Source organism: Gallus gallus, chromosome 1 (genome assembly GCF_016699485.2).
Source record: "Gallus gallus isolate bGalGal1 chromosome 1, bGalGal1.mat.broiler.GRCg7b, whole genome shotgun sequence".
In the NCBI taxonomy this organism is placed as follows: domain Eukaryota; kingdom Metazoa; phylum Chordata; class Aves; order Galliformes; family Phasianidae; genus Gallus; species Gallus gallus.
In genome coordinates this window covers 118,401,019-118,426,537 of record NC_052532.1, presented here as the reverse complement: position 1 = coordinate 118,426,537, position 25,519 = coordinate 118,401,019, and the positions used below count along the sequence as shown (strand labels likewise).

The 25,519-nt window shown below is 42.4% G+C and overlaps 1 protein-coding gene across 7 annotated transcripts in view; it reads right to left on the bottom strand.

Annotated features, from left to right (window-relative positions):
- Window positions 1-9,065: 9,065 nt before the first annotated feature.
- The window catches only part of APOO (apolipoprotein O), a 31,371-nt gene continuing 14,917 nt past the window's right edge, over window positions 9,066-25,519 (bottom strand). For 5 of the 7 annotated variants that reach the window (XM_046912345.1, XM_015272534.4, XM_025146574.3 and 2 more), the window contains 3 exons: window positions 21,381-21,488; window positions 12,219-12,314; window positions 9,066-9,386 (listed from right to left, as the gene is read on the bottom strand). In XM_046912345.1, coding sequence (XP_046768301.1) covers window positions 12,246-12,314; window positions 21,381-21,488 — 177 coding nt within the window. In that variant the 3' untranslated portion in view covers window positions 9,066-9,386; window positions 12,219-12,245. Of the gene's footprint in view, window positions 9,669-12,218; window positions 12,315-21,380; window positions 21,489-25,519 lie in introns of all 7 variants that reach the window. The other 2 variants (XM_025146572.3, XM_025146573.3) reach the window with 1 other exon arrangement.

The window sequence follows — 25,519 nt, the reverse complement described above, 5'->3', positions numbered from 1 at the left end:
ACCAAGCAGCTGTGAGCTGGCTGTGTTCGCTCAGAAGGAAACCACATGTCCAGTTCCCAAGGCTCTCTTCCTTCTCCCAAGCAGAGTCAGAAGAACTGGCAGCAGAGAGGCAAGGTCTGCTGCTTGTTCCCTAGCACAAGGCAGTGGTCACAGAATCATAGACTGGACCCTTAAAGGCAACCTAGTCCAACTCCCCTGCAATGAACAAGGACATCCACAGCTCCATCAGGGTGCTCAGAGCCCTGTCCAGCCTCACCAGGCGCCTCCAGGGACACGGCACCCACCAACTCCGTGGGCAACCTGTGCCAGTGCCTCACCACTTTGACTGTACAACTCTTCTTCCTTACGGCCAATCTACACCTCCCCTCTTTTAGCTTGAAACCATTTCTCCTTGTCCTATCACAACAGACACTGCTTATGGCTGCTTCATTCTTACCACCCCCCTTTTATACACAGAAAGGCCATGGGGGCAGCAGCAGGTGACTGCCCGCCCACCAGCAGTGTTCCCAAGGAGCGGAGGTGTTTTCAAAACACATGGGTTAAAGTGCAAGGGGGAGGACTTTCAAAGCTGGTTGTTGTCACTTGGCATCCCACTACCGCTGCAAAGGCACCTTAGAACTGCCGTCCTCTAACTTTGCTTATGATGGTCAAACTCAACTCTGGGTCTTCGTGATCACCACGAACCTTTCCATCAACCCTGTTCCAGTGACTGGCACAGCAGCAACAGCAAACAAACGGACAGGAGGAAACACAAAACCTTCCCAGTTTTGGTTTACGGGCTCAATCTTGGTGCGAGCAATCAGTTTGGACAGCTGAATTCCACTCTTTTCCCCAGACTAACTTCCTGGCTCAGGCCAACACAGATTTGCAAGAACATTTACCACCACCCAGCCAGAATACATTTTGCTGCATTTACAGAAAAAAACACGCCTCGCCCCTTAAAAACCGCTACTTTCTATTGCTTACTAGATTGATCTTAATCAGCACAGGCCAAACTGCAAAGAAACAGTGAAAAAACTCCCAGAATGGCCCTTACAGACACCCATCCAATGTGGGAATGGCCAAGGGGGTGCCAGAGTGAGCCCATTGGTGTCTCCTCTGGGGTCCCTGAGATGTGGGGACTGCCAATGCAGTGGGAAGGAAGGGCAGGAAGAGGGCCTGCAGCAGTGCAGGGCCGGCCGTGAGAGCGGCCCAGAAACAGAAGGCTCTTACTTTGCAAAACGAGACATCTCATAGATAAATTCTTGGGATATATCAAGTATCCCCTGGTTTACTGTTACCTCCCATCGATCTCTTCAGCCACACATTGATGGATTCACAAGCGGGAGTTATTTGTGCCTGAGCAGCACCAGGCAGGCCTGGCAGAGAGGCAGAAACAAGCGCTAGCACCAAACAAGTAAGACTCTATTAATTCACCTTGAGATCAAACTGGCTGAAGGTTCCATGGGTAACGGCAGTCAGCACACTGCTCCTCACCCCTGCAGGGAAACACACCCATCTTATGTAATGACCTATCTCCAAGACCTGGCAGACTGTAAACAAGGCCAAGGGAATGAAGTCCACTGCATGACACAGTGCAGCCAGTTCAAATGAAAGTGAATGAGGCCAAGGTTAGAGAGTCCCAGAGAAGAAAACCTTACCATAAGCAAAAATGTAGGATTTATAGGCATCAGGTGATGACTTTCTCAGTACAGGGAAGCAGTAAAATGATTCTGCATTTCCATGCCAAGCTTGCCATCACCAAACTGTCTGAAATCTGACCAGAAGACCCGCAGGAAGCTATGGCCAGGGGAAGCCCTGCATGCACAAGGAAGATGTGCAACAACCACATCCCCAGCACTGCTTTCCTTGCCATTTGGACTTGGCTGTTGCTTTGTGCTGCGCAAAGCCAAAACACTTTAAACCCTGTCATTGGACGTCCTCAGGATCCCTGCTGCATGCCCCAGCAGGACCAGCTTTGCCTCCACACACCGTGGCCATGTCCCCCTGCACGGTGCAGGCAGCCAGTGGCGCAGAGCCTGTACCACAACCCGCTGCAACTGAGCGCTGCATGTTGTGCGCCCTTCCCTGCAGATGCATGCTGTGCTCAGAGGGACTGAATCGCAGAATGACAGCATGGCTGAGGCTGCTGGGTCCTCTGGGTCCATCAGGTCCTGTCCAAGCAGGAACACCCCAAGCAGGATGCCCAGGCCCACGGCCGGGCAGCTTTTAGAGATCTCAAAGGAAGAGACCCCACAGCCTCTGGGTGGTCCTAGCTGGTGCTCCATCACCTGCATAGCACATAAGTGCTGCCCAGTGCTCAGAAGGAACCTCCCGTGCTGCAGTTTGTGCCTATTGCCTCTGGTACTGCCACTGGGCACCACTGACAAGCATAAAATCCCATGCTTCAGGAACGCCTTCCTCCAGCTGCTCCACAGTGAGGCATGATGGGTCAGCACCAACGATTCCTGCAGTACCAGCTGCCTTCAAACAAGCCATAAAAATACCAGTCCGGAATCCGAAACTCAATGGTTTCTTTTCAGGCAGAGGCTCCAATGCATGAGGCCTATCTGCTCTTTCCTGCCCCACCACGACCCATCACCGCCAAACTGGCTCACCTTGAGGTAAACAACGTGCTGGCAGCCCGGCACCCAGCAGGAAATCTTTGCCTTTGCTGCATCTGCTATGAAGTTACGAGATGCAGCTGTGACCTTCAAGCGCGCACCATAAGAAACATCTGGTGCTCTTTTCAGCAAAGCATTCCACAGCGTTTGTAAATCCAAAACAAGCACCAGGTTGGAATTATCATACAATAAATTACTTCAGGGTGTTGAGTTTTTGCTTTCGGGAAACTAACCAATGGCTCGAGCACGTTAAACAATTAGGGCAGCGTAACTAACCGGAGAGGCCCAGTTAGTTTCTTCTTTGCTTTAAGCTCCATTTTTCTAGTCTGTTTTTTGTTTGTTTTTGTTCTTCATTTTTCCTTAGGACAATAGATTTGATGATTAAACCTACAAGTAAATCCCCACCTCAAGAGAGGCGAGCCGCTCTTCTGTCCACCTTACTACGTACAACACAGTTGTCCTTCAGGAATGTTTGTCACATCTCATGTTCGTTTCCCTTTCCTGAAGTTAAAACGTTTGAATCTCAAAATGCTTGAAGAATACGTTACCTGGAACAATGAAAGGAAAGCCTCAGTCCCTGCAGAAGCCATACAGCCCTCACCTGGCTGTAAGTCACTCATGAAAATGCCCCCAAGGCTTTAGCTTTGGGAGGAGCATGACCTCCCCCCTGCTGCAGAGCTGAAGCCTCCTCCTTGGAGATCTCCAAATGCCACCCCGACATGGCCCAGGCACCATGCTCTGGGTGTCCCTGCTTGGGCAGGAGTTCGAGCAGGTGACCTCCAGAGGTCCCTCAGCCATCGTGTGACACCGTGACTAAGGGAGGAGAAGAGATGGAGCCAGAAACCCACCCTTACTGGCAGCCATTGAAGGACCTTAAATGACAGTAGAGAGGCACACACACACACACACATAAAAAGGAGCCAGCACAGTTTCTTTGCATGCTCTCACTGCCTCCTGTCCTTGGCAGAGGAGACGCTGCTGTGTGGCTGGGGACAGCCTCAGGCAGCTGCCTTGGCACAGGGCAATGCAACGGGGACTCTGGGGAGCCCAGCCATGCAGCTGGAGGTACGGAGCTGGCACAGAGCCCAGCCCCGGGACAGGTCAGTGAGGCCACTGGGCCGCCACAGTGACAAATTAACCCAGCTGAAAAGCTCCACGTTCAAAATAAATGAACATAAAAGACTGAACTTACTGTTCTCTGGCTCTCAAGGTAATAATTGCTTGCACTTTAAGGAAACACAGTCACGCGATCAGTGATAAAAGCCGCAGCAGTAACCGCACATGAGGAGCCTGAAGGACCTGTAGCAGAGGAACCTGGAAAGCAGGGGAGGCCAAGGCGTGACGGCTCTCCCAGTTACTCTGGGAAGGACCAGAGGCCAGAGCAGCACTGGGAAGGCAGCCAGAGAGGGGTCACAGGCCAGAATGAGTTGCCACCAAGAACTAAGAGCCCAGCCTGGATATGTCTGTCGCCAGTTGTCCTGCAAGGGAGCCCCAGGGGAAGAGCTGGGCATCCTCAGGGCAGGCAGCTGAGCTGGGCCCTTGGCAAGGCCATGCTGGGGTCTCACAAGGAAAACCCAGGTGCTGTTGTGGGCCTGCTGGCCCACAGACAACTCTGTGCGCTAAGCGTGGCCTGCTCTTCACCCAGGGGCTGCAACCTGTGGCAGGCACCAGGGCTGCACCCCGGTGCATCAGCCAGAGACCAACAGACATAGGGGTTTGGTTCCTCCCACAGCTCTGTAGGGCTCAGGGGAAGGCAGGGGCTGGCAGAGGGTGCTCCTGCACTAGCCCTCCCTCTAGCACACCTCAGAACATAGGGACAGGTCCTGCAGGGGCTAACACCACTCTAAAAATGCATCATGCCTGACGCACGACAGCAGACATACCGCTCCCGGACAGCCTCCCTGCCTTCAGCAGCCACCTTTCGTCCAGGCAGTTGGGAACTACTCTTTTAAGATAGATCAAAAAACCCCACGGGAACAGTTCCAAGGGTAGGCGCACAGCTGATGGCAGCAGGCCGTGTTCAACAACAAAACCCGTTTTTTGTAGGAAGCCAAAGCATGGCACAGCGCTTTGAACGGAGGTTACCTTTATGATTCATGGTATGAATGAGCACTTGCTCGAGCGCCCTACAAGTCAGGAAATGGCTCCCTCAGGAAGTGAGTCTGAGGCCGGCTGTATTTACACAGACGCTTGTGGACTTAATCTAGGGCAGGGGGTGGGGGAAGGGAAGAATCCCTTTCACTATGGATGGATGCACAGCTCCACGTGCATTTCTGTACACAAATACTAACAAAAAAGAAAGGATCCGGAAACACAAAGCCATAGAATCATTAAGGTTGGAAAAGACCACTAAGATCATCTAGTCCAGCCATCAGTCCAACCCCACCATGCCCACTAATTGTGACTCTCAGTGCCACATCTCCACGGTTCTTGAACACCAATAGGGACGGTGACTCATCTCCCTGGGCAGCCTCCACGGCTTTCTGCTTACAAGCTTTGATTAGTGCATGCATGCAGCCACTTAGTCTTGTCCAGCTTAATGCTTAATCCTTCTCCCTACCTCCAGGAAAGTGAAAGTGCTCTCCTGCACCCCCAGGAAGCTGTCACAAGGCAGTACCTTTGTGCATCTCTGTTCCAGGCCTGCTTCCTCCCCTGGCAGGCTCCATCTAGGGATCGAGGTCAGCTCCATGCAGCAGGTGACTCCTTCAGCAGCACGGGTGCTGTGCCCTGGAGCTGAGCACATCAGGCTGACTACACAGACATTGGGTTTATTACTATGATGGGACAGAGACCACAGGACTTCCAAAAAAATTCCAGTATGGGAAGTGGTATGGTTGTGTAGCCATCACGCAGCAACATCCAAAGAAGGAAGAATGAGAATCTTCTTTTAAGTTAATTCTGTCACCTGGTCACTCGTTTCTAAGATAAAAGGCATGCTGAGCGTTAACCTGCAAGCTGCCTTCCCTGGGCAGAAGGACTGAAGAAGCCAAGTAGCTAAAGGAACACAGCAAGAGTCTTCTAGAGCAACTGCCCTCTGCCACACAGTGCACCATAGCAAATGATCCTCCTTGCTACTTTCTGTGGCTATGTTACTAACCTCAACATTCAGACTACAAGTAAAGCACATCCTTTAGCTTTAGTCCCTGTCACGTTAAACTCCTGAGGCTTATGCAGTTCCTATATTCACAGTATAAACACATAAGCTTCCTGACCTTCACTGTGTTTACGGTGGGCGGAGACCTGAATGTTGGGATCCTGTTTGTGTGCAGCTCAGACTGCTGCATGGCTGCTCCTGGGAACATGCAAACACGTTGCCTAGGGGCAGCCTCCCTCTTTACAGAACCAAAAAAAAACAAAACACTCACTAAAACTTGGTCGGCCCATGCCCTCAGGACACCTCGCCATCTATCAAGATCATCCCTCAGTATCTGGGTCTCATGATGGAGCAACACACCCAGCTCACCTGCTGCAGCTGGATATGGTTCACACACCCACCTGGCTTTGGGTGTTGGCAGACAAAAGGTCGGCAGAAATCAGAAGAGCCTGACAGCTTGGCCTGGAGCAGGCACTGTAAAAAAAAAAATCATTTTTAGAGGAAGAAGACTGATAACCACCTGTGAGACATCCTGAGCCCACCTTTGATTCCTCCAGCTTTCAAGCCCCATGCAACAGCTACCAGTAACACCAGGTGAAAACGTGGTAGTAAGAGCAGCATTCCGGTGCAATCCATAACATCAAGATAACAAGATGAAAGTCCAGATCAGGCACTGGTCTTTAACAAGATGACCAACAATGAACTTCACCGACATGGAATGAGAGAAAAGAGTGCCATTACATCAACGCACCAACGTTGCTTTCAGAGAGGCCTTGAGAAAGCAGTCAGCTCCTGACACATCAAGAACAATACAGAGTCAAGAAACACCAGAATCAGCTGATGGCCCAGATGCAGAAGGACAGGATGTTGTTACACAAGACTTTTTTTTTTTTTTCTTTTCTGCTAAGAGACATCTCCTCTTCTGCTTTGTAGTTATGATATTGCTATCAAAGGTTTTCCTTGTAAACAAGCAGCTGTTGTACCTGTCAAAAACACTACGCAGGGCTGCTGACCCAGGCAGCTGCCAGGCCATCCAGGTGCAAAAGTTGATCCTGCTCGGAGGTGCTACATTCAGAAAGATTCAGAAAGGCCCAGTGGGAAAGTATGTGGGCTCCTGTGGCAAGCCTGAAGAACTGAAACGCTCTCTGTTAATAGCAGATTATTACATTAAAACTGGCTTTACAAGGAGTTTGGAGTCTATAGGAGGGTATGGAAATAACAGTAAGGAATTAGGAAAAAAAAGGAAAAAAAATGTACTCACAATTTTCTTCTGCCAGGGCTAATAAACAGAGCTGTAGCAAGCCACTTCTCCAGCTCTAAAATACCACTCCTGCTGTGTCAATCTTGCTTTCTCACACTCAAGAACTGTAACTCTCTTCAAGTAGTGACAGCTACAACGAGGAAGGTTCCAAAGTACTTCAGTTGCCACCTCTACTGATAAGTTTGTATTGGGGGCCTTCTGCAGTCAGAGCATTGAGCCTACTTTGGTTTTTTTCTTTCAGTAAACACTTGTGTCAAAATACTGTGGTATTATTCAAGGCTGCCAGGTTTTCCACTTACATAGGCTAGCAGGATTAGTCAGCTAGAGATGTATTTCTAGCAAAACCAGAGGCTGCGTTATCCACATTTACTCAGACAAAAAAAAAAAAAGAAACTACATAAGGAATTTCCATCCCAGACCAAAGGCTGAATTGGATAACCAGATCACCTCCACAAGCTGCAGAGCTTAAAGATCGTGTTTTTCAGAGGCAGCATTGCAACCCATCCCTAGCAAATGTGCTGACACTGTGACTGAGGGTGCTGAGATGAGGACAGTTTCCTCATTTACACAGACTGCAGTTAGCAAGTCGAAAGGCTCAGGGTGGAAGGTTGATCAAATTGCTGATGTGAAACTTGGGGGGGGAATATACTGCTTTTATCTTATGTTGTAATACTCACAAACGAAGTCTGGCAAAAGATAACACGTGTAGAAAAGAGGCCGCAGCATCTGTACACGTATACATATATACAAAGAGCAGCCAACTGCTCTCCTGTTCCTCATGAGGAGTGTGCCAAGTGAGTTGAATGCCTATGACCTCTTGCACTCTGAAAAGCAGGCAACATTTTTTTCCTGCACTTGTAAAAAAAAAAAAAAACTGTTGCTAGAAGAGGTAAGTCAAGGATTCCACTTATGGACATCTTGTTCCCATTTTGGAACCATCCCCCCTCATCTGAAGTATGCAGGTGGCTGAAGGCGGCCTTTTCCTGCCAGATAAAAGCATTTGCAGCCTATTGTTTTGGGACACTTCTAAGCAGCGGTGTAAACAGGCAAAATAAAGACGCACCCAAACAAAAAGCATTTGAGTCACTATACTTAGTTAACCTGGAATTTTTTTTAACCACAACACGTACAATTATTTACCAGCCTAAAACATTCCTAAGAACATGTGCTCAACATGTTGCGAGATACTATTTTCTGCTTGAGGCAACTACGTGCCTTATGCCTGTATCAAAGAACTTGCCTGCTTTATAATGCCCACACAGATTGGCATTAGCATTGCCAAGGTTCATTTGTTTTTCCTCTGTGGAAGTCTGTGGAATACAGTCAGCTGCAACACCGCAGCAAGTAATAACAAAGATGTTTAAAAACATTTTAAATCCAATTTACCTTGTAGCTTCTTGCCTTTTTCTTTCAGAATTCATCTCACAGGCACTCGTTTAGTTCCATCCTTCCCTCATATTCACTGATGATTAATTTAGGAACATTTAAGATACACCCACAGAACTTTAAACGCTACAAGTCGCCTGGAATAAAAGCAGCACAACTGATTTTGTATCAGTATCTCCTGAAGCATCACCAAGGGAGAGATTCCTGAAAATGGCAACAAACGATGGTTTTATTGTGAAAGGACTTCCAAGTGTTTGAAATCTTTTTGTATTTCCCTTCACTTTTTCTCCCCTCCCCTAGCCCACAATGAGGAAACAGACAAGTTATTTTATAGCTGGTTCTCACCACTATAATATTCTCATTCCCATTGAACTGTGCATTCAAGCAAAAACAAGAACAAACACTAACAGCTCCATTCCCACCCGCCTACTAGACAGGAATTCACAGATGCTTCATTATATACCTCCCATTGGCACTGGTGAGGCAGAAGATTTGTATAGAAAGGAGAGGGAGACTCAGACAAAACACAAGATTCATTGTAATTGTCGTAATGCATAATTCCATCAGCTAATGTCAACCAAAACATTGTGCTACTTCAAGCTTTTCCTCACCATTAGATGCACCAGCACTGTCAAGAGCATCTTAAGAACCCTTCCTAGATTACACCCAGGACAGATACATGAGCTTAAAGAACACAGGAAAGGAAAAGAAATCATAACCATTTTATGTAATAGGAATTTTATTTTATACATAAATAATAACAAGACTGAAGAATTTTGAGACTTGCTACTTGCAATGCTGATCCTGCAACGGGACAAGTGTGGCAGACTTAACTCCCACTGCAGAGCAGAGGACAAGGTCTCAAGATCGACCCAAAATACATAGTGTCCTTTCACAAATGCCATTCCAGAAGCCCAAGCAGCACATCGGCAGTCTTTCCTGAGGCAGAAGGCAGATTAGTCACATTCAAAATCAAAATGGATTCCGATGGTTATCCTCTTTTTCCTAGGAAATCGTTGCTTCTATCTATATCTTTATTCGTCTGAAGTCAAAAAAAAAGGGCATAGATGATATTGAGACAGGGGTGAAGAAGAGAGAAAAAGCAGAATTATGATATTGTAGGCCTTTTAGCTGTCAAATTGCATTTATACTTTTTTATTTGATGTTTAAAGTTGATCAAAATCTATTTGATGAAAACTGACTACTAACATTTTGTGTAGGAATTTAAGTATTCATATTTCTGACATGACAGCACTAATCATAGAACGGCTTAGGTTGGAAGGGACCCCAAGGATCATCAAGTTCCCTGGTTCCTATAGCTGTGCTGTATGGAAATATAAAAGAGAAAGAACATTTCATAGCAACAAAGCATCAAAATCAACTGGCATCTTTTGTAAGAAATCAGCGTTCTCAAATGGAATTCTATTTCATTCCCATCGGGTATACTTTCTCTAATCTGATTTACACTGGTATAAATCTAGGGTAATTTAATTGGAACAAATAAAATTAGATAAAAATAGAACCTGAACAGGTTAAAAGTGATAGATGCCATGGAAAAACACAAACTCTTGTCGCCTCCATAAAGTTCACCAGCACAACAAAGGGATAAAATTAAAGCTTGTCTCTCGTCTCTCCCATTGACGGGATGGATGCGATTTGGGCTGTAGTTCGCATATAACTGCTAACTACAAACATGCACTAAGGGAAGTGCAATGCTGCTGGTTTTTTTTGGAACGGAGAAACATGTTACTGCTTCCAAGCCAAAGCAATTTTGTCCTTGGCTGATCAGTCAAAATTCAAAGACCCATGCTGTGACAAATCCTTCTAAGGAAAATGAGACCGCATTTACTTTATAACCAGATTCAACTAGGAGTATTGCCAACAGTTTAAAATACAGTGAGACTTTCAGGACTGACCTCATTCAGAATAAACAAACTCATCTTTTCAAAGGTCACAGCAGTGTTCTCCAACGTTTGGGATCACCCAGATCCAACAAAACAGCTGGACTTGAGTATGGAGTTAAATAACCAGATTTGGTTTCAAGCAGAAGTAACAAATTGGCACTCCCACAGAACAGCTGAGAATTGAGACTGAATTGGACTTCCACCATCTGGTTGCTCTAGGTCAAAACTTTAGTAGTTGTATTTATGCATCTCCTCCAGAAACAACATGGGGCAAAGCAAGCAGACTTCAAAACCAGCAGTACCCAGATACTTTAAACACAGAGCGATCTCAACTCCAGCAAGAAAGACATGAGAACATCTGAAGCAGCAGCTGTTAAAAAAAGCATGCCTCAAAGCTTACTTTACTTATACAGCATAAGCATAATTATGATTGAAATCCTGAGGACAAAGGTTTTGGATAACTTTAGTATAAATCTTCCTGACAGCTTTTCCTCCTTACTTTTTTTTAATCTTCTTCAAAAGAAAACTTGCCATAAGCACGAAGTACTGCTGTCTCAAAAAGTGAGTAAAGACCTGGCAGAAATGCTCATATGCTAAAGAAAATATCTATTTATGGGTTTGTTTGTATTGAACCTTGGGACAGCATCCCATAAATCTACAAAAATTAAGCATTCCTGGCTTTTTATCACTTAGCAACACTTTCCTAACTAAAAAGCAGCACAATACGTTAGTGAATTTCAGAGCAGCTTTTCTTCCTCTTGGTTTACCTGAGTATCTTACACAAAACAACATTTCTTTTTTGTATTTTTATGTGGCTGTTTTATAAAATACTAGAAAACACGTTTAGAGACTTCATATTCTGGCAGAAAACTAACTCTTATGTCTGAAGGAAAACCTCAGTAAGTCAGCCACTCAAAGCATCTCTGCCCTTTTGAGAACTAGCTATAGCAATATTTATTAATGGAAGCACAACATTAAAAACTAGCTTTGCTGTTAAAGTTGTAAAAGCAGAACAGTGTTGTTCAGCAGACGTGTGCACCCTGCATAGTGTTTGCAACTGGTGATGATGTATGGAATAAGAACTGGTGCAGTTTTTTAAATCTGAGCCCTATTTACACAGTTGGCAGATAGGAAAAAAATAAAAGAATTTTACTAGTAAAAAGGACACTGAATAAACAAATAATGGGGAGTCACATCAATGCTAGAATCCCGATGAAAAATAACTCGTTAACATAATGTGGAAGTAACATCAGACAAAGACAGGCAACAAAAAAAAAACATGTTCAAAAAAGACATCTTTAATATCTTCCGTGTGAGAAGATAATCTGATATTTTGTCCTAAATGATGTCCAATTACATAATCATTAGCGATAATAGGCCTTAAACACCCAGCTATTTCTGTTCTGTGAACTAGAACTACCTTTACAAGTTAGGAGTTATGTTTTTGTCTTTTGTTTTGTTTTCTTTCTTTCTTTCTAGAAATCTGCAACAATCATAGGAGTTGTTGCACTTTAGAAAGCAGCCTAAAACAGAGCTGGAGCCTCAACTCTAGTTTCTGGCTCAGAGCACTGGGAAACACTGCCTCCATTTCCTCCACCATGGTTCCCAACTGAAGAAGCAAGTCTCATTAGTGAAGTGCACCAACATGAAAGGTCAGGCACACCATGGATTGTTACAGGCTGTAAGATGAGGCTGTACCTTGAAACTGGCAAAACTTTAGGGAAAACATAAGAGCAGAGAATAGGTTCTTCTCCCCTTCTTCATACCTGTACAGGCAAGCAGTTTTTTGGTACTGGAGGCAGAAATGGGATGCGGAGAAGAAAACAATCAAAGCAAACAGCATTGAAATTATTACCTCTCTTCCCCTTTAGATCAATATGAAGAAGATAACTACGTACAAGTCAAATCTGCAAGTGTTCATGTTACTTTGCTGCTGTAGCCATATACTATTACTGATTTTTATCCTCTACCTGTTCGACATCAAATGATCTGGTGTTCTACTTCAAGGCCTTCTCTTCATTTGAAGCAGCGTGGATTTCCAGGGGCTTGTCACCTTCCACTTCACCCTTAAGGAGAGAAAAACAGGTGTTAACACTTCAACTGAGGCAAGCCATTAGTAATATTTTTGCTACAATAGGAGCCATTGTCAAGAGCGGGAACAAAAACTTCTTGCAAAATTCAAGCGATTGATGAGGCTAGTTCATTGTGATAGCCTCCCCAAACAATTTCTAGATTTTAGTCTTCCTGTAGTTAGCTCAGCAATTAATGGATTTGAAAGAACAAGAAGCTCAAGAGAAGATGCTTTAATTGACTCATTCTTGCCTGCACTAATAACAGAGGATGAATTCCCACAGAGTAGTTGCTATTTTGCATTCTTTGAATTCTGTGTGGACTTATACAATAGGCCTCTTTTAGTACATATCCTTTGAAAGAGTGTTCTCACACTTTCTCTGAAATAAACGATGGAAATCAAAGAATGAAGAGAGGCTTGTTACAGCATCTGGTCTATCTATTTGCCAAGTATGCTATAACAAACAGTCACTTGATTATAGCTTTAAATAGATGTCAATAAAAAAGAAAAAATCTTAAAGGGACATACACACAGACAGAGGAACGAAGAACATGACATTGGAGAACAGGCTGAGAGACCTAGGCCTCTTCAGACTTGAGAAGACCAGACAAAGGGGGAGTCCGATTTCTATACACAGTCATTTAATGGCCATTTACATATTTGGAAGAGCCAGGCTCTTCTCAGAGGTTCACACCAAAAAGACAGGGAGCAAAGGACGTGGGAGCAGTACAGCAATTTTCTAGTAGTAGATATAACGAAAGAGGAAAATAAATCACACCACGGGTTGCCCAGAGAAGTTGCTGAACCTCCGTCTTTGGAGATATTCACCACTTGACTGGACAAGGCCCATGCCACCAAATCTACCTTCAAAGCTGATTCTCCTTTGAACTTGGGGAAGGATGAAATGATGGGAGGCTACACCTAACCTCAGTTGTTTATACGTTTTCAACACTAAAATTAAATTGTGCTTTGTTTTTATTCAGAAGAGAGATTTTTACCAGTATGCCTTAAATAGATGTGATGGAAAATATAACAAAATAGAATCATAGAATTGCTCAGGTTGGAAAAGACCTTAAAGATCATCGAGTTCAACCACAACCTAACCATACTACCCTAACTCTAACAAACCTCCGCTAAATCATGTCCCTGAACACCACATCCAAATGGTTTTTAAACACATCCACGGATGGTGACTCAACCACCTGCCTGGGGAGCCTATCCCAGTGCTTAACAACCCTTTCTGTAAAGAAGTGTTTCCTGGTATCCAACCTAAACTTACCCAAGTGCAACTTGAGACCATTTCCCCTCGTCCTGTCACCTGTCACCAGTGAGCAAGACACCAACCCCGCTCTCGCTGTAAGCACCTTTCAGATATTGGAAAAGAGCAGTAAGGTCTCCCCTCAGCCTCCTTTTCCCCAGACTAAACAGCCCCAGTTCCTTCACTCTCTCCTCGTAGGGCATGTTCTCCAAGCCCTTCACAAGCCTTGTTGCCCTTCTTTGGACCTGCTCCACGACCTCCATGTCCTTTCTGTACCGAAGTGCCCAAAGCTGGCTGTCCATCAGTACACCAAGGTCTCCTTCCATCAGGCAGCTTTCCAGCCACTCCTCCCTAAGCCTGTAGGGTTGCCTGGGGTTGTTGTGACGAAAATGCAGGACCTGACACTTGGCCCTATTGAAACTCATACAGTTTGCCTTGGCCCATCGATCCAGTCTGTCCAGGTCCCTCTGTAGTGCCCTTCTCCTCTAAGGCAGATCAACACTCCCTCCTAACTTAGTGTCGTCTGCAAACTTACTGAGGGTGCACGCAGTCCCCTCATCAAGATTGTTAATAAAGATGTTAAATAGAAGCAGCTCCAGTACTGAGCCCTGGGGGACACCACTCATGACTGGCCGTCAACTGGATTTAACTCAATTGACCACAACTCTTTGGGCCCGGCCATCCAGCCAGCGTTTCACCCAGCAGAGTGTATACCCATCCAAACCATGGGCAGCCAGCTTCTCCATGAGGATGTTGTGGGGGACAGTGTCAAAGGCTTTAAAAATAATAAGCAGGAAGAGATTAGAAAACATGAGAATTTTACAGGATCATTAAATTTTATGCTCCAGCACAAGTTAAACACTACAGTAAAGGCACAGAGTCCATGATATGCTTCATATGCTGTGCTGGTGATAAGGACCAATACACCAAGATTCAATTATGAATATAATTCTTACAGTTCCTACTCAAAATATGACTAGCAAGACTTCTAGAAGTCTTTCTTTAAAAAGAAAAAAAAAAACCTGTTCTGATCACTATCCTGGATATTTCATAGTAAATGAAGTCACATCCACAGAACACACCCATTTCAAAGCAGTGACATAGTTCATAATTCTCATGTACAGGAACCTGTACGTTCCGACATTTTACAATCCACAATGAACAAAGTGACTCACGATGCCTCATCTCAGGGATTACTCAATCCTGAACAAATGAACTAAAAATAAGTTGTTCACAGAGGGTTGTGTTCTTCCACTTGCTTGTTCTGATTTGTAAAAATGAAAATGATACCCAGGTAGGGTGCTTTTTCTTTTTTGTGTTTGTTTGGGGTTTTTTTTTTTTTGGTCCTGGAAGGAAAAAAAAAAAAGCCAATACAACAAACAGTAACAAGTGTAGGGAAATAGGGATTTTGCTCAGTTCCTTTGTGCTGGTGAGATCAGTAGGTCTCATCACAGGACTTATCTTCACCAGATCCGTCAGGGGTTGTTTAATTCGAGTCACACCACCACTCAACGGTCACTTCTCATATACAAACACGTTTGTTCAATTAGCAATTAATAAATTCTTTTAACTCCATCCGCTGCCTGTGCTTACTGCATCAGTAGTGAGTGAGCCTGATAAGGCAGTAAAGCAGGTAGCCAGAAAAAGAAGTCCTTCGAGCTGGCACAAGATATAAACATGCCTAATTTTTACCGAGTGCCAAGGTCCTCAAGTCACACCCAAAACAAATTAGAAGCAAACAAACACGTTTAGGTCAATGACCCAAAAGACAGCCTCCCGCATGGCACAATGCCTTCTTGTAATTAGAAGCAGGCACATAGTCAAAAATCTTCCTATTTTCTGGCTCAACACAACCACTTCATAACACATCTGGGCAAACAGAGGAGTTCATGCATCAGATTTCTATCCCACAGCAGAAGCGGAAATATTTTGTGCTCTTATGCAACTGACATTTTCAACTGCACGGTGACTAACAAATCTCCCTAATGCACCCCTGTATTGAACACACTAGGATTGCACAAGATTAAAAAAAATCATTATTTGAAATTCAAAATAATTGAATTGAAAACTGTACATGATGCTTTTTATAAAGTTTCAGTCAATGACTGATAAAAAAAAAGTCAAGTAGACTTTACTGAGACCTAAGCTTTAGACTTAAAAGCATCAAACAGGGATTGCTATAACATTTTCACTTACGTATTCAGAAAAAGTTCAAAAGCAACCTGGTCTGGTTAAAAAAAAGGGGGGGGGAGGGGGGCTGGCTCCTTTCTTACATTACGGTCTAAACTGGAGCAAAAACTAGCTTATATTACTCACTGTGAAAGGGAGCAGAGGGTCAGGCCCTCTTACAGTGGTACCTAATCACAGAAATCATAACCTCATAGATAGGTGTATACGTATCTTATGCCTACAGGAAACTCTCGAAAGATGGAGTCTGGCCTCAGAGAAGAACAATTACTGAAGAAAAACAAAGCATTTAGGCTCACAGATAAATAACTTGCCCTTTCTTTTGTCTCGTTTGCCAAGTATTACTTAGTATAAAGATATCATCCTCTCCCAGTCAGCCAATGACAACACATTCTCAGTTGCTTACTTCTAGTTGAGCTTGAAATTTGCTCCCTCAGAAATAAGGAGCACTTTAAAAATGTCATTGTATTTTAAGTCAGTCTAAAAAACACAACCTTTTGTAAGGTAGATTCTTTTGATTCTCCCTTTTTCACCTCTCAAACACTTATATTCATCACAACCCAAACTAAGGATCCAGACCAAAAGAAACTGCAAACTTTTCAAGTTCTACTCTGTTTCTGTTCTTATTACCAAACAATAAAAAGCGAATGTATGACAGCAGGCAGTATTTGCTGTCAGAAGTAGATGTTTATCATTTAGTTCAGGTAGCTGTCTCTTAAGATGTCACCAAAGACATCTTTTCATTTTATAGGAAATGCTCCTACCTGTCTATCTGTCAGCTGTTTGTGCTGTCTTAAAATATACTTAAACCACAAGTGACTCAAAACTCTCAAAACACAATTTAGGTTTGCTATGATGACCATTTATGATGTTCATGGAAAAGTTACCCAGTCAAGACACTGACACCACAACTTCCACTTTCATCACTCCTTTGGTGCAAGTGCAGGAAATGAGCACCCCAAAGCTGAACAGTCTTTAGGCTTGAAAGCACTCTGTAACCAGCTGATGCTTAATAAGATACTCAAACAGCTGTGGTTAACTAAGCACGTGTAGGTAAGTATGTACATGCATATGTACTTATGCATATGCAAAAGTACTGGTAAATTACAGATAGTTTCTATCACTAGACCAGGAATGAAACTCAATAAGCTGTATGAGTTTCTCTGAATTTCTGAAGCTGTTTAAAACAACAACAACTGACAGGCAACAAAGGAAAAAAAATACAAGAATCAGTTTTTTGTAAGTTCTTATCACTGATTGGAACAAGGTAAGAGGAAGCACACAAAGAAAGGAACATCAACTGAAAAGGGGGATGTTATTAGAGCTCTAGTGCTGTTCTGTCTCACTACATTTCAGCCATTTTGGTACAAACAGTGGGTGTCTAATTCAGTGTCAAGGGGAAGAGAGAGAATCCAAAACATCTGAGAACAGAGCAAGCTAACTCTTTGATTGGCATAAAGACAAGACAAAGAAAGTGATAACTGATGGAAGAAAATGTTTTTCTGTGTTTCAGTATGTTTCAGGTCACTGGCTGGAACAAAACCGGTGTCTAAGTGACTTGGTGCCAGGTCACGGGCCTTCATCACTTGAAGATGAAACCGCTGCAGCATGAGAGCTAACAGCCCCACAGAACAGCACAGATGATAAAAATAGTGAAACCAGAAACAAAAGAGGAAGGACAAAAAAGGCTGCGTTTCATGACAACTATCATCAGATGAGCTGAGTGACAAACAAGAAACTTATAGGTCAGCTGTATTAAACTGGGGCTCTGAAATACAGATGTTTAAGTAGTTTTCCGCAAAGAAGTTATCATCTTTTTCATATAAAGCTACAGTCCTTAAAGCTGTTGCACAAAAATCCTCCAGCCATTATAGTTGTTTTAGCCCTCTGACCTAAGAGCAGGTATTACAGCTGACAAACTCATTGAGAATTAAACAGAGATCCCGTGGGGAGGAAAAAAAGAAGCTGCAATACACAGGCTTAACAGTTCAGCTAGCACTGAATGGTAACGCAAGAAGAAAAGTGTAGAGGAAGGAGATCTTGCATGGATTTTATTGGGCAAAGAGACCAATTACTTAACAAAGACTAACCGGAGCCAGTGCAGAGTATGAGCCTTCATAATTGCAGTATTCCAGTAATGGAAGTTTGGTGTTGCCTAAGGCTACTCAAAAGAGCTCCAAACAGTATTCATCATTCCTAACAACTCTATAAAATCATAGATATGATTCTCTATGAACTGCAAACTAAGGTAAACAAGGTTTGAACTTCACTGTCACCTTTCCTGAAGACTTACTACTTGGTAATATAAACATTAACAGTAATTTCACTGATTTTTGTGAGATCACTTCTTGTGAGTGACTGATCAAGTAAGCAAAAAATATTCATAAGACAGAATGCTTAAAATACACCCGGCCTACCAACTAGCTCGTTACATTTCTTGTTCTGTCTTCTCTGTGTGGGGGAAGATATGGGAAAGTTGTCCACTTTATATCAAGGTAACATACACAGAAGCTAAATAACTACTCCTCATGTCCTTTTTGAAGAAAGTGTTTCATCTTTCTTTAAATAAAAAACATGGACACAGATTGTTGCTTATGGTACCTGTATAGTTTCAGTTGAGCGCTTCTAATCTGACAACCACTTCCTTCAACAAGCCAGCATCAGGATCCCAGAATGCTATACTGCAAATCACATATTCAAAACTACAGACTGACTCGATGTACGGAGGGGCTCCAGTCAGCATTTCAAACACTGCAGCAAAAGGTCCTGGAATTCATCCTTCTTGGCAGAACCCAGCTGATACGACCTCAATTTGGCATAGCTTACTGCCTCATAAAACCTTTAGGAAATCAACATACCACATCTATTTTAATGACCTACTGCTGCACAAACATGAAGTTATGCACAGCTGTGGTACCTATGACCATCAAACAAATTATGAGCTGCGTAACAAATTAACACAAGCCAAGAAGAAGCCACTCATATATAGTTTGATTATTTGCGAGGATCCTCTATGTAGCAACAAAGAAACTCCAGAGCAAATATCACAAAAACAAACAAGTAACATCATTTACTCTGGCATGGTTTCAGGAACTAAGTTACAACTGCCAGGATAAGAATTCAAGCACAACATTTGCATTTGCCTTCACTAGCTAGGAAGCCTTGCTGCCTGCTACACCGATAGGGAAAGAGTAGACAAAAACAACCAGATCATTTCAACACCTTGCCAAATTAAGGTAGGAAAAAAACTGTAGTCTTACAACCTACCCCAGAATGCTTTGTCAATATTGGCACATGACAGAAGTGTTTATTTCTCTTGCTTGACTTTTCTGTAAAAGTCCTTTTGATGTAACAGCTGGTAATGATTTTCTGGATCTCATCAACTGTACAAACAAAAAGTACCTTTTTGCATTAGAGCAAAAGAGCATTAGAGATGGACAGAAAGCTTTCCTATGGGAGGCTTCCCCTCCCATTTTAGTGGTGCTCTGGTGTCTACATGTACAAAAAAAGAAGTGGGTGTTCTCATTAATAGGTATGGCTGACCACATCATCATAGAACATCACTACACTATCATTAATAAGCAAACAAAACAAAACAAAACAATCATATCTTCTCAACTATATATTTGGTACTCTTTCACCAACTTAGACCTAAGGAAATTGCCCAGCAGGCTTTTCCCATCAAAAACACAGTCTACAACTTCAGAGGACCAAGAAAAAAAAATAAAAAATAAAAAATAAATCAAACTTCTGAAATGAAGGCAGTTTATCTCATCACCAACTGAACTGGCAACAGTTAACACCAAGAATACCTGACCAGTTAAGTTAACTCTAGAAGGGAACTGTTCAATCTTTTGTGCAAATAATGTTTTGGAAACTGAGGAGCACGATAGAAAGATTCTTCAAGGAGGAAGAAAAAGAAGTGTGTTTACTTAATGATCTCTCCAATTTTGCACGTTCTTTGCTTTTCTGCTGAGGTAGCAGTGCTTGAATAAACCTTATAGTACAACGACAGCTTCAAAAGTTTTTGCCTTCCAATAACAACCACATGTTTCCTTTTGACATCTTAGGACACAATAAAATAAAAAGCTCAGCTAATTCTTACTGATGCAGTCAGTTTGCCTTTTTGAAATATTTTTACGTTGCCTAGCTTTTTGAGATGTTTTTTGATAGACGAGGTTTTAGGAGAGGTACAGTATAATTAACTAACCTTTGCTTATTCAAAGAGTAACACAAGTGCATTAATTGAAGAGCCTAGGGGCCAAAACAGGGTGAGTATCCACAAGAAAAGTCAGCTGATGACGGCTCTCCTAAGACTCAGCAGCTGATAAGATAGGTGAGCATTTCTCCAACCTGTTTTGTTTGAAACCAGTCCCACACTTAGACCCACATGGGAAGCTCACTCCAATACCCAATACACTCAAATGCAGCTGCCTCCCCACAACCTGTTTCTCTTGGTGGCCATCCCACTTACTTCTTAGAGCTCTGGGTTGCAAATATCTTCTTGTGATCAGATAGTACTTCTGGTTTCTGTTGCCAGAACACCACCATTAAAGCCATACATCACTGTCAGTCTAGCTCGAACTATTAACATACTTATCAGTATGAACTGTTACCAGTTCATATTAGGTCCACAGTGAACCTCCAAGGCTTTCTGCTGGTTCTAAGCTGTTTTCAAACCCCATTTTAGTTCTGCCATGCTACATTAAATAACTAAAAAAAGGGAAGGGAAGCAGTCTGCTGGTAAGGCAGCAGTTTGTATCAACAGAAGTAGTATAGTTGCTTAGAAATCAGGAATAAAAAACACAGAGTCCAGCAGTGGATTTTAAACCTCAGATGCTTCATGTTACGTAGTTGAATTTTTAAACTTCTAGTTAAAAAAATTCTCTGAAAATCTTACAAGCTGCCCCTCATGCACGTTTTACCAAACTTCACAGTCGTTCAGTCTCTTACATTGCAATTCACTGAGCCATCCACATATATCTAGTTTCTTTATCTGCATCAGAGGTACAACTACAAGGACAGCCTGCCCCTGAGGACTTATGCAAACGTGCAGTAGATAAAAAACAAACATCATTAAGATAATTAACTCCAGAAGCTTTAGGCAGCCTATAAATTGTGACCTAGACGTTACATAATGTAATGATTCAACAAAACAAGTTCCCCTTTCTCCACAAGTCAATTCTAATCATCAGCTAATATCACTTACCAATCACACTGCACTGATTTTGAACCTTGCATTTTGTAGAATGCAAAATGCATTTGAAGTAAAATAGCATCTTCCTTTGAATTCTGTGGGCTTTGTTTTTTGTGGAGTATTTATGAATAGTTGCCTGAGCATAACGATGCCACTGCATGCTGCTCTATCAGACATTACTATCCAGTCACAACATGTAGATCTAATGAAAATAATGACAGAAATATAAAACAGCTACCAAAATAAAACTTCCAACCACTTTCTGAAATTGAAATAAGCCTAGTATTTTTCCACAGCTTAGAAGTATAATACAAAATCTTTGTCTTTACAAATGTAAGCTGAGTCAGAGAAGGTAAAATTATTTCTTCGTCTGAAAACATGCTGGCAGACTTTCAAATCAAGTTTCTCAGTCTTCTTACCTTATCACCTTTCTTCCCAGATTTCTTCTTTTTAGGATTATCCTTCCAAAGAGATTCTACAGCAATATATCCCTGGAGACTCCAGTCATACAGCTGGGTACCAGCAACCTTTGAAACAAAAGATATTTGAAAGCATGAGTCTAATAATCTGAGAAATATTAATTTGTTTCTTGTTCACGTGGAAAAAATCCCAGAACTCAAGAGCTTTAGCATCTTCCTGTTCAAGCTCAGACAGTAAAGCCTTACTTAACATCTTGGGGAAAAATAATACATGGGAAATTAGAAAAGCCAACTTGCTAGAAAAAGCTGTTAGACTACATGAAATACATCTGTATAAAAAGGAGTGGAATGATGATGCATGGAAGTAATTCTGGATTTTATAATCTTAGTACTCTATGTTCAAATATAGTTCATATATACAAGTTAGTTCTTCAATTGCTCATGCTCACTGTAAAGAGAAAAAAATGCATTCTCACTTTGATACTATTTTGCAATTTTACATTTTTACTGTTTTGATAGACCAGTAGGAGTGCTCCCTTGTTTCTTTTTATTTGCAATTTAGAACAAAAACCTGATTTGCTGACAGATGGCTGTAACAAATAACTAGCTATTAAGCCTCAAAACAGAAGGCAGCTAAGCAAGGCAGCTAAGCAAGGCAGCTAAGCAAGGCAGCTAAGCAAGGCAGCTAAGCAAGGCAGCTAAGCAAGGCAGCTAAGCAAGGCAGCTAAGCAAGGCAGCTAAGCAAGGCAGCTAAGCAAGGCAGCTAAGCAAGGCAGCTAAGCAAGGCAGCTAAGCAAGGCAGCTAAGCAAGGCAGCTAAGCAAGGCAGCTAAGCAAGGCAGCTAAGCAAGGCAGCTAAGCAAGGCAGCTAAGCAAGGCAGCTAAGGATTTGCTATATTACACCAACAGAGAGTTTTGTAACAAGACAAATTCCTAAGTCTAATATGAGAATTCCCACCTCTTACGTAATATGGAACCGTAATAATCATAGCATCCATAGATCCATAGCATCCATAGATCCATAGCATCCATAGATCCATAGCATCCTAACTACTAAGAGTTTTAGGTTTTTACAGCTCCAGGCTCACATCAGTAGAAATTTTCAGATTAGTACCTTTTTCTTATAAAAACAGAAGTAAAAATAGACAATTTGCCCAACTAGACAGATTAAAAACTATATGAAATTGAGAAATGAGAAGGTATCATTCTCTCTCCAATAGCAACACTGGAAAACAACCACCAGGAGATCACAGCAAGCGTAAGTGGAAGGAACTTCAGAAGAATCACCCTCCAACAGCGTGCTGCTCATTTTCTCTGAGCCAGAAGCAATTAGTGCGTAACAATGCTCAATGAACGTACCTCCTTATGAGTACCTCCTTATGAACTCCTGTCTCCTCTTGAGTCACATACAACTTTTTAGCATCCAGAACATCACATGCTGAGTACTACTGCCAGGCACTTATCACACAAAGAACTACTTCCTTTTGTTTGAAGGAAATTAACTACACCCATTGTGCACCATCACCATGACAGATGTGGGCAGAGATCATGGTGCCACCTTTGTATCGCAGCTTACATAACAAACTTTCAAACAGCACTGAGACCTTCAGCCTTACATTATGATTTATTTAGTGCTGCATTAGATTTTAGGAAGCGCAAATAAAAACCCATTTGCAAGCTACATACAAGGATAAATACTTCACAGTAAGGATCACGGAGTTCTTTTTCAGGTGGCAATTAAAATTCCACTCAAATCAGCAACATGAGGATTTGAGATACATTAGTAGACCAGCTTATGTCCACAAACGCATGAGGTTCTAAAAAAGCACTGCACTGAAAACCCAGAGGCTTTATGCAGCATCAGTGACCTTCTCACAGTCACCATGAGAAGAGCTTGGCATCAACATCTCAGTAACAAATCCCTCATTCCTAAATCCAGACTTATCAGTATATAGAGAAAACCAGGTGACCTCAACAGCCAGCCACAAATCTGCATACACCTTACAAAAGAGGCTACTTAATAACGAACATATCAGGAATTAGAACCAAACAAACTAGAAATCCAAGTGCAAATCAACAACAGCATTTCTAAGCCATAACTACATTAGAGATGTAGGATGTTTCAAATACCAACAGCTAGGATCTTTGTCATCACCTTTGATGCTTACAGTTGTGATTTGATTTTAAATAAGTTGATACAATGCACAGAGTTTTCCCCTATATTTTAAGTCTATGAAGGTCAGCAGAAAAAAACAAAAACACAAAGAGTTCTGGGGATGAAGGTGTTAAGATGCCAGAATTCTTCAATGTAAGCAACACAGGTATAACCATTCATCTTCTCATACAGTACACAGGTGTGCACACCCTCGAGTACTCCAACAAACTAGTTCTGAAAACCTCTGCCTGATCTGGAAGGATGGTGCAAGGAGGAGAAACCTACCAGGACTGGAAGATAACTGCTACAAAACACAAATGCAGGGTTGGGTTTCGGTGGTTGTTTGGGGTATTTTTTGCTGCAGCGCCATTGAGGACAAGCAGCAATCAACACAAAATGAGAACCAAGAAGTATCCATAAAATATCACTTGGTCCTGCTTAAAAACTAAACAGCACAATTTAAAAATATTCTAATTATGGGAGTCATATGATTAATTGTGAATTATACTAAACGACAAACTGGCCCTTCATGTCACTGGAGTAAAGTTGCTACATCAAAAGGTAGAGCAGTCTACATTGGTTGAGTGTGGTAGAACAACCTATGTTCCAACACTGCACACACCTCCCAGGAGGCAGGCCCCATGCAGAGGCCCACAGTTCACATGCATTGAGAAACACAGTTCTACAGAGACTGTAAGCTGCAAGTTACAAGGTCAGCAGGATTATTTCCAAGAAATTCTTGATAACCATCTGATACACCCTCTAAGAACACAACCTCCAGCGTTCTGCTAAGATCTTGTACTTTATACCTCTCTCTTTCTCATGGAGCAGTTTCAGAGGAAATAGGCAGGTATTGCAGTCACCACCACTATTCTAGGGAGTGGCAGTTCCAATCCAGAAAAGTAAAAGGAACAGTAAGAGTACAAGAAGTTCATTCAACTGTTCTAAGTGTTCATTTGAACACTGATACAGAGTTCCTTTCAGAGAAGGACATGTTTTTTTTTCTGACAATCATCCACAATTCTTAATTTCTGAAAGATAATTTCCAGTTTGTTTGCGTTAAATTATTACATGCTAAAGCACCTCTGTTCAGTGCAACGCTGAAAGAAAGTTAGTGTGCTGAAATGTGAACAAACAAGTTCAAAAGTCAGACTGACTGGTTTACCACAGGGCCTCTGAAATAGCTTGAAAGTGACCTTGGGCTATGAGCAGCCATATTTGGCCCTGCTGTAGCACCACTGCATATCCTAAGGCCAAACGCACACGTGAACACACTTCCATCTTTTAATTCCACACGAGACTGTAAGCATACGATCCTGAATATTCGGTATGCTGTATGTCAAGATTATCAAGTTGAATTATAGTTAGCAATTCTTGACCAAAACTGCATGCTGAGAAACTAAATTAAGGATCAGCTGCCTTTTCTGCTGTCCGTTGCTAGTGAAGTAGTCACAGTACAATTTTACGTGCCTCTTTTATTCTGCAGTGAACATGGATCAATTGATCCCAACTCCTCCTTTTCAATCTATAGTCTCTGTAATTGTGTCATGCTCTCAGTTGCGTCAGCACAGCTGTTTATGCCTTACAGAATAAACTGGACAAGGGAAGAGATATACATTTGGAAGAAAAACAAATAATTCTGATTGTTTACAAGTAAATAAACTTGTGTATAAGGAAGTTTTCATTTCAAGAAGCAAGCAAGCATGAAACACATACTGCTACACGGAACGTGAGAAATTCTAATACCAGGGAAAAAAATAGTAATTCTAATGACAAGGAGACTGATTGAAGTAACTTAACAATGGAAAGTTTTCCAGTTGGAAGATAAACCACAGGTAATACAAAACATTTTGAAATGCATTATGGTTAGCTGAATAGCAATGCAGCTCTTACACACTAGTAAAAGTTCCACTACAACAAAAGAAACATTAATACTAAATTTGGTTTCCTTACCACATATACAGCCTGACAGGTTATTCTAAGTT